Genomic DNA, 12,038 nt, shown 5'->3' on the forward strand with positions numbered 1-12,038 from the left:
ACACACACACACACACACACACACCTGTCATCCTACGGCTTCGGATGAGCACAGAGGCCCCAAATACAGTGACCTCTGAGGTGGTTGAGCACCAAACTCCACCCAGCCAGCTACAGAATCAGCAGGGATGCGGTGACGGCCCCGGGCAGATGGTTAAACACGTGGCTGCAGATGAAATTCACTGCACTGGACAAGGATGCATTTTTTTCATGACATGTACATACATTTACTTATTCATCCCTCCTAACTCCAAAAAGGATTATAAAGAGTTCACAGAAAAAACCAGGGTGATTATGAGCCTATCTTTTAGCTACTATGTTTGCATTTGCAGAGGCACAGGATAAATATGGAAGAACCTCGCCCAAATGGTAGCAGTGCTTAGCCCTGAGTTGTGGGATTATGAGTGATTCTTGTCTTCTTTCATGTGTGTGCTTCTCTGTGGTTCCAAGTGTTCTTTACTGACCATGAATCATGTTGGAAATTTTAAAATATGTATAATTTTAACAGTTCCAGACAGTGCCAAGATAAATACATGCACATATTTATAAACACATATCAGTGTAAAAAAAGACAAAAAAAAATCTGTAAGAGAAGAGACAAAAATATTTATGCTTTTCCCCTTCTCCAAATAGAAATCTTGGGTAAAGAAAGAAGACTTTAGTTTAAAATCTAGTTTTGAGCTTCCTGGGAGCCAAGAAGAAAAGGGGAACTTGGCTGATTACACTGTGTAGATGTGTATTCCGTTTGGCTCTGAACTGGCTGTCTTTAGGGTTTTGAAAATAAAATGGAGGGAAATGATCAGCTTAGTAATGAGTTTGTTGTTCATTTTACTCTAATCTTTGGGAAAGAATTCATTTGCCCGGCTCTTTTTTGTTCTTCCCCCTTGGTCAGCTTCAGTGATGTGAACGAAGAAGATAACACCAGGTCGCTTTGCCAGAAGACATTGCTCGACCATCCCTTGTTCAGCCTGGTTGACCACACACCCCAGAGCAGGGCATCCTTAGTGGGCAAGATGACTCGAGCCTTAACCACAGACCCCTTGCTTATCATTTCATAGGGCTCTAGCCACCCCTTTTAAAAGAGGTGGTAAAAGCCTCGAAACAAAAAGAATTTTAATTCATATTCTGTTGAGCACACATCACTGACATCATCCAGTGAAGGATCCGTGTGGCTGGTTCCTAGACCTTAACAGTCTAGTGGAGGCTTCCTCGGAACCCCAGACCTCGGGATCATCACTCTAGAAGCAAGATTCCCAAACACTGGAGCCCCCTGGCTCCTGAGCCACCTTGGCAGGTATGAGGCCTCACTGGCACCTGCAGCAGCCCCGGCCCTGAGGAGCAGGGGCAGGAGGCTCTGATGGCCCTGGGCTGGCCCCCCATGACCGAGGCCCTTTCTTACCACAGCCTTGTCCCAGATAACACACATCCGCTCCTCCACGCCGTTGGTGCCCTCGGGAATGGCTGTGAAGTTGTCCTTCCCGATGGCTTTCTGGGCGGTGCTGAAGGTGCAGTGGGCACTCCCAGAGAGCTGCAGGTCCCCACTGGCAAGGGAGAAAAGCTCCGTGTGAACCGGGAGGCTGCAGGCACCGCGGGGCCCAGAACCCAGGGTCTAGTGTCAGCGTGTGGAGAGCCCTGGCTTGAGTTGGGATCCCTTCCCCGCCCTCTGGCCAACTATGTGAACTTGGGTGAATTTCCTGCCTCTCTGGGGTGGCGTCACCCCATCTGGAAAATCAGGGGATGGAATGAGGTCACCTTTGTGCCACAAAAGGGACCCAAATGCATGATGGGACTTGTCCACCGAGGGCAGCAGCAAATGAGACCTCCTGTCATTTTGGTGATGGGGTCACCACCACCAGCCGTCACAGACACAGACTCACAGACATGGGGTTGCCAGACGGGGGAGTGGGATGGATGGGGAGTTTGTGGTTAGTAGTTGCAAACTACACATTTGGAACAGATAAGCAATGAGGTCCCGCTGCACAGCACAGGGAACTGTATCCAATCACTTGGGATAGAACATGATGCAAAATACCATGAGAAAAAGAAGGTGTATATACACACACACATATATATGACTGGGTCACCATGCTATTCAGCAAAAACTGACTCAATACTGTAAATCAACTATATTTTTTTTTTGCCAATATTTTTTTAATAGTTCTTTCCCCAATACAATTTTTTTCCTACTGTACAGCATGGTGACCCAGTTACACACACATGTACACATTCTATTTTCACACATTATCACGCTCCATCATAAGTGACTAGACAAATTAATTTTTTTAAAAAAGCATGAGGCAAGCAGGCAAGTGATTTTGTCTCTGACCCGCAGTTGCTCAGCCTGTAAACTGGTGCTGACAGTTCCTCACTCAGAGGCTCTCAGCACGATTCCGAGAAACAGCGAGGTCCGGGGTAAAGACTCAGCCTGGTGCTTGGCACACAGTAGGCCTTAACCGCTATTCCCGTTACTACTAACACAACTGCTGTAGCATCTTTCTGTGATGGAGAAGAGTCTTTTGCCTGTGCGCCACACGGCAGGGGAGTCCTGGATGTGTTTTCCTTTGCAGACTCTAGTCTCGCGCCAGTCTCCATCCCACAGGACCCAACAGGCCTCCACGTAATGACCACTCCTCGGCATTCGGCACCAACCTGGCCAGCAGGGAGTTGATGTAGTCAGGAGTGGTCGGGTCCGGACTCAGAGGTGGGGAGGTCACAAATGCAGCCGCCTTGGCCCAGTTCTTGCTCCAGTAATGGGTCCCATCCGTGCCGAGGCTGGCGGTGATGGGCTCGCCAAAGACCACGTTTCCTGGAAGAGGTGGGAGAGAGGCAATGGGTCTACCCGGCTGAGATGGTCATGACCCCAAAGCTTATGCAAAGCTGTGGCTCTGGAGTCAGGAAGGCCTGCGTTCAAGTCCATGGTCCCACCTTTTCTAAGCCTCCGATTTTCTATCTGCTAAATGGGAACAATTTTGTATTCCATAGAAGCCACTGGAGGCAAGGCGTAGCATCAACTATCAAATTTTGAGGCAGAAGAAAAATTGAGGCGAAAGAAAAAAAAAAATATATATATACACAATGATTATAAGATTCATCCTCATTTCAAAAACATTACAATGTGGAAGAAATTAGTCCTGGAATTGGTGAAATAAGATGATGTTTACTTTGCAACCCTGTGAAAATGAAATAATTTCACACACACAGTGTCTGCCACATTGAGATGCTAAGCAAGTGATTTCTTTATACCTCCTACTCCTTCCCCCATGGAAGCCCAAAGCCCCATATGTGCCCACCATCCAGCTGCTGATGCAAGGACATGCCCTGGTTCCACAAAGGAAAACCCACTTCCACGGACGACAGGCCTCATGAGCTTTTCCAGCACGTGTGTTACTCTTTCACCTGAGCCAGTGAGGGATTTGCTCAAGGACACCCAACAACCCAGGATACGGCAAAGATGAGACTCGCTTCGCAGACCTCGTGTCCAGAAAGAGGAGCTTAAATGTCCAAACCAAGGAGAGGGGAGGAAGGAAACTGGGAAATACACCGACCTAAGCTGAGCTTCTCAAAGAAGAAGGGACAGTGATACAGATGCAAACGCTGTCTCATAGAAGGTGGGTTGGTACCAAGTCTCCCTGTGCCAGAATCTTGGGCTTCTGCATGTATGGTCCCCCCCCATCCATAGTCAAGTTCCCCGCGAGGTGGAAATTTAAGAAGGTTCCACACGCAGGATTACAGGTTTTGCCTTGCTTCGACTCCAATTAGTGGGTTTGGGTCGCCTGGATTTCTGTATCAGAAAGAATTCTAAATATGCCTCCTGGTCTCATTAGAGACCATGATTGAGGAGTGAGGTCTGCCATGGGCAAAAGAAGGAAGCAATGATGATGATATGAATACGACAGCCCTGCTCTTTGGGGCGGCCGCCAAAAGGGTCCCCATGTGACCGACTGATGCGGATTTCAAGGGCTCTCCAAAACTATTTGCCACACTAAGGCACACAGGACCACAGAGAAATGAAGCAAGGCAAACACTCAAGTGCTAGTAAGGGAAAGGGCAACCTTACAAGTGGAGGTCCCTCCCGTGGGACTCTCTTTGGATGGAAGACTAGGAAGAGCAAAGACTGTAATTTTACTGCCCTTGGAGCTGAAGACAAGCTCTTCCCGCTGAGAGATTCCTGGACAAGATGTGCTTCAGCGTCCTCATCTGAGACACAGTCATAACAACTGCCAGATTCTCAGGGGTCTTTGTAAACTCCACAGGAAAACACAGGCAAAGCCTTTCCCGCAGTGCCAGGTGTGCAGCTGTTCCTCATTCAATTGTCGTTCCAGATGTTGATCCCAGGCAGCCAGGCAGAGGTGCTGAGGACACTGGGGCATTAAACACCCCGGGGCTTAAGTCGTCTGCTGGTCTGGGGTAGGTGTGAGCCCTGCAATACTCTGTCCTCCTGCTCAGCTCGCTCTGAACGATCTTGCCTCTTTCCTAAGAATGACACATCACGCCATGTTTATGGGCTTTAACCTCAGCGGCCGCTTTTTTTTAAATCTCTGGCATAATGCCTCCCCTTCCACTCTGGAGACACAGCTGTACTCTTGCCAGCTCTTGTCATGAGCCAGAAGCCTACAGGTGAAGAATTTTTCTGCATGAAATCTAAAATACGTTTAAAATAAGACCCAGCTGAGAATGGGTCCCAGCTGGGATGCAGCCATCAGCAGAAGGCACGAGGAGGCGTGGATGGCGGCCATGGGGAGAGGGTGGGGGTGTCCTTTTCCTTTTTTCTTTCTTTGTCCCCTTCTCCATGAACGGGTGAGGAGCACTGGGCTGCTGGCCTGCTTTGGTCCCGACGACTCCCACCCAGTGGAGCCATCGCGTCAGGTCATGTGGAGACACCTAGAAGCGAGCTCACTGCCATAGGGAAGCCAGGTGGGGCCCCCGATCCCGCCAGCTGGACAGACTGCCCTGGCCATTAGGAAGCTTCCCCTCCCGCAGAAAAGGGTCCCCTTTGCCAGAAGGCTGGGCAGTTGGACAGTGGCCATCATCAGCCATCATCAGCTGGGGCTATTTTTAGCCACCCAGTCAAGCATACGTGGGGTTTCACAGCCCAGTGCTGAGCGTGGAAGCTGAGAAACTCACCATGGGTCTCTCCGCCGGCACACAGAGGTCACGGTTGTACAGCTGGACCTAGGAAATCCTCCTTCCTAACCAAACACAGACCCCACCGCCTCCTGTGTCACACTCTGTTCACAAGGGAACCCGCAACTATGCCACGGAGGACAAGAACAGAAGGCAGGAAAGCAAGCTTTGAAAGGAGGGTCAACTTTAGCTTAGCACAGGTGAGCAAAGGAAGCCAGAGTGACCAGCCATGGAGAAAAGAAGCAGACGTCAGAAGGCCATGGGGACAGAGACCCGGGTCACAAAGGCCGAGCTGCTAGATGTCCTCTGGAGCCCCAGTCAGGGCCTTTTCTGAAACAACCTGAGCGGCTCAGGGGGTGGGACCTTGTCCCTACACTTTGCCCTCAGTGTGGCCCATAGATCTCACATCCTTGGAGAAGCAACTGGTTGAGAGATGAGCCGGTGAGCCAAGCCAAAGCCACTGCAGCCTCCTGGGGACTTTTGCTTGAGCTGCTGGCAACAACGTTCTTGACCCCCATGACACCCCCACCCAGCTTGGAAGACAACGGGAGCTCTTAGCATTTATTCTTGTCACCTGTCCAGACTGAAAATAAAGCCAACAGAAAGGAAAGCAGAGTCCAGAAAGGAATAAGAGTGGTAGAGCCCTAATAGCATTGTTTAAACCCCTTGATCCAGCCATGCCTGAAACACCTTCAGTCGATAATTTACTTAAGTCCATTTGAGTTGGGTCTTTGACAGCTGCACCCAATATGATCTTGGCTAACATGTCCATTTATAAAGCTTGGATAACGTGAACTAATGGTGAAAGATCACAGAAAAAAAGGGAAAAAAAGACGCATAAGAGTCTTAAGAGTGGATGCAAGCTGCTTCATCTCAAGCAGACTGCTTACCCTCCCTAAGCCTCGGTTTACTTGTCAGCCAAGTAGAAGAAATCCCGGGATCCCAGCATCCACATGGGATGCAAAAAGAATCCAATGGGCTAACAAGGATAAGGGGCTTGCCAGAGAGCAAGACAGCGAGCAGAACAGGCACCATTTATACAGGAGAGTGGACGGAAGGACCACGCGGCATGTTAGGAGCTCAGAGATCTTCAGAGCACAAATCACCTTTTTTCCTGGCTTGCGAGATAAGGTCGGCGGCACTCTTGCTCATGACCTTCGTGACGTAGAGTGGACAGTTGGTCTGGCTGGCAATGGTGATGGCACGGAACACAGCCTCCGCTTCCAGCTGCAAAAAAAAAAAAAAAAAAGTCCCCATAAGTCAAAGGAAGCATGGACTGCTCAACCACCCCTTTGCCTTCACAGAGGATGCAGCACCGCACAGAGGTTCGAAGCCCAGGGGATCTGCAGCCAGACGCCCTGGATCCAGAAGTCAGGTCTACGGCTCTCCAGCCCTATGATTCCACTGGGATTCTCAGTGCCTCCACCCGCACCTGGGAAGCGGAGGTCAGGGGAGCGTGGCGGGGTGGTGGTGTGAGTGAAGGCACTGCCTGGCCAGAGTGGGCACTGGGTCAGTCTAGCTGGTCTTCTCTGGGCCTCTCCTCCCCTCTCCCTGGGGTTATCACAAAGGCTACCTGCCATGGAAGCCTTGGCTCCCCAATCTGCTCACGGCTGAATCTCTAGCAAAACACAATCCCAGCACCAATGGGTATAAAAATAACCAGTAAAGGCAATTAGGCATTAAATCCTTTCCTGCAGCAATGGACAGTTGGTGATGGGTTAGTTCCCGCAGGCATTTCTTATATCAATAATCCCCAGGGTTCTTAGCACAAAGATTTCTTTAATTATTGATCCCCTCCAGCCCACCCTAACATAGAATTCACCTTGTCAAACAGGCCAACCAACCGGGCTGAATTGAATAGATAAGGAATGATGAGTCTTCCCTCATCAAAGCAGGACCTTAGAGCTCAGCCGCTCTCATGAGCTGGGTCTGCATTCTGGTTCTGTCACTGAGACACTGGGTGGCATTGGGGATGTCACACAAGCCCCCAAAGGCTCAGCTGCCCTGTCTGTCAAGTGGGGATGATAACAGGGCCTGATACACAGGGCTGGTGAGAGGACCGAGAGAGTTTATTCTTGTAAGGCAATCAGCCCACTCCTGGACCAAGGCAAGTACTCCTGGAAGGCTGCTATTGGTCCTCCTGCTGATGACAGCTTCCGACCAGTGGCAGAGGGCCTTCGTGACTCCCCAAAGCCCAAATAAGCCCAGTTCAGCCCAGTGCAGACAGGCTGGCACTTTTCCTTTCAATCAGCCACAGTTCCTTTTTGGATGGATGTGACACTCTGGTTAGCCATGCAGCCCCATGCTTTTCAAAAATACCAAAAATAGCTTGCAGACAGAAGCCTGATGTTTGCGTAATGCAAACTGGTCACTGCCCTTGGTGGCATGGCTTAGCAGACAGACTCTAAGCCCTTGGCGGGTCCGGCGGGCATCTCCCGAGCCACACTCGGTCCAGGGTCACACGTGGTAAGACCCTGGACCCCTGGGCACAGGTGAATTCACCACCATCCTGAAGCACTCAGAGGCAGCTGTCCCCATACCCTGACTTCAGCTCTCTGAATAGCATCACTCAAGATGCTACCTGGGTGGGCTCTGAACTGAGGAGGGGCTGCTTCTGCAATGCCCACGCCTCCCTCTTCACACCTATACTGACCACTCCAGCTCCCCAAAGACCGCAGTCCTGGCTGCTGTGATCTCACCACCACCACCCCTCCACCAGCATCGTAGGGACTCAAGCACCTTGACAGCATGGCTATCTTTGGAAGGTTACATCACCCTCCAACCTCACCCAAAAGGGCTTCCAGGGTTGTCGAGATCTGCATCTGAGAGGCTTTTTTACTAAAAAGGAGACGGGAACCAGGGGTGAGGGGGTTGGAAAAACAAACCAAGGAACAAAAATAGCCTTTGCTCAGAAATCCCCTGGCTGCAGCGGGGATCGCTGTCTCGCCAGCACATCTGCACACTGACCAGCGTGGAAGGAGTCTCACAAACAGGGCTGACCGCCCTGGTCCACGCATGCTGGTAAACAATCCTCCAGCCCTTCAAAGGTGATCAGCTGGTGCCTTAACCTCTCTGAGCTTCAGCTCCTTCAGGGAAAAATACCCACCACCCAGAGCAGGGCAAGGATAATGCTTATCTCCTCTAAATGCAATGAGCACAGGACTGGGTATGAGCAAGGATTCCAGAGAAGGGTCCGCGTGTTAAGGAGCCAGACTTTTGTGTGGCTTTGCTGTGACTGTATCCTCCATCGCAAAATTATAAATTATTTCAACCAGCCACAAAAATATCATTAGGCACAAGAGAAATTTTAGGGTGCTGGTAAACAGTCTGTTTCTCCACAACTGTGTGCTAGTTACACAAGCGAGTTCATTTTGGGTCCATCCATTGTGCCTTTATGATGGGCACACTACGCCGTGTGTGTTCCATTTTCCTTATGAAAAGAGCCTAAGAGAGACAGACCACAGGAACACCATCATTTATGGTTCTGGCGCCTTCCACCTGTTGTAGGGTATGGGGTTTGGGAGGAGAGAATAAGAGCGTTTGCTTCCAGGACTCGGAAAACATGGAATTTGTTCCAGGTGCCAGGCCCAAGCTGGTCTCCCAAAGCCAGTGAATGCTCAGGTGCACGGTGGCCACTTCCCAACTCTGGGCCATGCCAGCAGCTGAAGTCGCTGACATCCCAGACACAAGGGGCCAGCCACGCGTGACCAACCATTCACTCTTCGGCGGCTGAGCACAGACGCTAATCAGGATCCATCTGACACGATGTCCTCATCACGGGGCACAAGTCACCAGACACAGCGCCTATGACAAACCCCGTCAGCTCCCATCCGCATGGCTGATACTGTGCAGGGCTCAAAATACCATGTGGGTAAGAGAGCATCTCTGGGGTTCACACTCATGAACAAATGACTCCTTTTTTCTTTTTGTCTTTTTAGAGCCGCACCTGCAGCACATGGAGGTTCCCAGGCTAGGGGTCTAATCGGAGCAGTAGCTGCCAGCCTACACCACAGCCACAGCAACGTGGGATCTGAGCCATGTCTGCAACCTACACCACAGCTCACAGCAACGCCCGATCCTTAAGCCACTGAGCAAGGCCAGGGATCGAACCTGCATCCATGAGGCCAGGGAATGAACCTGCATCCTCATGGATACTAGTTAGGTTCGATTGAGCCACAACGGGAATTCCAAAAAAGGATTTTGATATTTACCACTCCTACTGAGTAACGTGGAGTGTCCTCGACCTGCGTTATCTTTAGAGCTATCAGGGGTCAGCAGGAAGCATTTCCCTTCCATTCCTTTCCAACTATCTCAGGGGCCTTGAGGTGCATCAAGCAGGTGTGGTCTTTGGAAGAAACGTTCCCGTTTCCGTCTGCCATTCAGAGTCCCACTGCCTTCAGAGATGTGTGTTCATACACCGTGAGTGTGGGTGTGTGTGGGGGGGAAATGAAGACAAACACCACAATGCAACATGGGCAGCAGGTCACTCCCGGGCTGAGAACAGGAGTCTCCCACGAGATGCTGCTAGAAAAGAGAGCCCCTCCCCTCCCCCCGCCCCGCACCCCATTCTCCTGAAATTTACCTCCTCTGGTCGGCTCAGCACATGGCCTTCTGGGCCAGTGATTCCCATTTCCAACATCCGGGTTTGCTCCTAGAATGAGAAGAGAGAGAAGTTTTTAGAGGAGCTCAGCCGAGGTTTGGAGAAGTGAGGCCAGTCATTCTAAAGATGCGTTCAAGGGTGAAAAGGAATAAAATGCAGATGGTGAACCAATTTGCGAACTCTATCTGGAGTTGCAGAACAGGGTCGAGTCTTAACTGCAAGGAGAAAAAAGCACTTACGGGTGGATTATTTTATTAAAAGGATGACAGGCTGCCAGAGTACCCATTTTTTCCTACATTATGCATCAAAAGTTGTACCAGCCCCCTCATTCTTCATCTCTTTCAGATACAGACACTTCTAACGTAGTGCGTGCTTAATTCATTTATCCATTCACGCATTTCAAAACCCATTCATGGAGCCAAAGCTATGGGGCACCTCGTCATGGCAGACTCTGGGTGAAGTACTTGAATTAGAGCAAGGAGACCGCTGACCTCATGCAGCTTACAGTTTACTGCTGTTTCTCCAAGTCTGACCCCCCACGACCTGCATCAGACTTGCCTGGGTTACTTTTGCAAACGTGCAGAGGTCGGGCCCTACCCAAGCCTATTAAATCAGAATATGTGAAGTCAAATTCCAGGATTCCGCATTTTAATAAGCCCCTCCGACTTTTTCATGCTCTAAGTATATGGCTTTAGTAAGCAGTTCAGAATGTGACCGGACTAAGTGACGCCTCTCAGCAGCATTACCTGCCTTCGCCTTTTGGCCAAATTCTATTTAACTAGGTTGTGGACGTGGCAGAGTGGCAGGCTGACAGCTCAATTCCTCAGATCTGGCCAGCTTTCCGGAAGAAGCAGGTGGCTGGGCTGGCTGTGAACACACACATAGGCTAATTGGAGCTGGCACAAATCCTCGGCACCAGATCCGCAGTCTTGCAGGCTCACGCTCAAGCTCCGAGGCCAGTTCCCAGGAACCTCAAGCTGGCGATAAAGGAGCAAGTGAGCTGAATAAGGCTTTTGTCTCACGAGGGAATCGAGGAGATGTTCCAAAAGGAAGGCATTCTTCCACCCTGGAAAAGCACTCTCTTCTTTGTGGTTTTCTGTTTCTGATCATTACAAATTTTTTAAAAAAGAAGGGCGACACATAAGCAACCACGAGAAGGGAAACAACCACTGCCTCTTGCTCTCCAGAGCTATTTCCAGCAAAGTATGTGAGTGTCTCATGCTTCCTGTTCCATGGAGCAAAGCCTGGGTTGGACACAGTTTTTTCCAAACACGGGTGAGCAAGCCACGCAAGGGTGGAGGCATCCAGCTAAAGCGTCTTCTGTCCCACTCGGTGCTCACGCTCCTCTCATCCAAAAGCGCTGGGATGACACACAGGATGCGTCTCGCTCGAGCAGTGGTCTCCGAGCACACGCCAATCACCAGGGCACCGTTTCCAAAATCATCCTTATTTTCTCCTTGTTATAAAGCTTATTGATGTATAGGTGATTGACAATGTTGCGATCATTGCTGACATACCGCAAAGTGATTCAGGTATGCATGGACACACAACCATCCTCTCTCAGGTTCTTTTCCCACAGAGATGATCACAGAATATTGGATAGAGTTCCCTGCGCTAGACGCAGGTTCCCACTGGCCAATCACTCCATATACTCAGTGTGCACATGCCAACCCAAACCCCCAGCCACCCCCCACCCCCCGGCAAACCGGTCCCCGTTGGTAACCATAAGTTTTTCACAGTCCATGAGTCTGTTTCTGTTCTGCAAAGGAGAACATTTCATTTGTATCCTTTTTTAGATTCCACATGTAAGTGAGAGCATATGATGTGTGTCTTCCACTGTGTGTCTAACCTCACTTATTATAATAATCTCTAAGTCCATCCATGTTGCTGCAAATGGCATGAGTACATCCTTTTTATGGCTGAGTAGTATTCCATTGCATATATGTACAATATCTTTATCCATTCCTCTGTTGATGGACATAGTTAAGTTGCTCCTATGTCTTGGCTATTGTAAATAGTGCTGCAGTGAACATTGGGGTGCATGTATCTTTTCGAATTATGGTTTTCTGTGGATAGATGCCCAGGAGTGGTATCACTGGATCATCTGGTAGTTCTGTTTTCAGTTTGTTGAGGAACCTCCGTACTGTTTCCCTTGACCTCCTGAGTCAGTATTTCTGGAACGTGGATAATCCAAAGGATCCTTCTTTAAGCTCCAAGAGTGAATCTGGTGATCTGAGCACATTGGGAAGGTCTGTTCTCAAGGCCATGGTGTCCTGACCACTGGAAGGTTAAGAATGGCCCATGAAGACCTGTGG

The 12,038-nt window shown here is 49.9% G+C and overlaps 1 protein-coding gene across 1 annotated transcript in view; it reads right to left on the reverse strand.

Annotated features, from left to right (window-relative positions):
* Positions 1–12,038, reverse strand: part of DPYSL3 (dihydropyrimidinase like 3) — a 113,493-nt gene that overhangs the window by 9,243 nt on the left and 92,212 nt on the right. Inside the window, 4 exon segments of the mRNA XM_003124066.6 lie at positions 1,399–1,540; positions 2,649–2,805; positions 6,230–6,350; positions 9,706–9,774. Coding sequence (XP_003124114.4) covers positions 1,399–1,540; positions 2,649–2,805; positions 6,230–6,350; positions 9,706–9,774 — 489 coding nt within the window.

The sequence above is a fragment of the Sus scrofa genome, chromosome 2 (assembly GCF_000003025.6).
Source record: "Sus scrofa isolate TJ Tabasco breed Duroc chromosome 2, Sscrofa11.1, whole genome shotgun sequence".
Lineage (NCBI taxonomy): Eukaryota > Metazoa > Chordata > Mammalia > Artiodactyla > Suidae > Sus > Sus scrofa.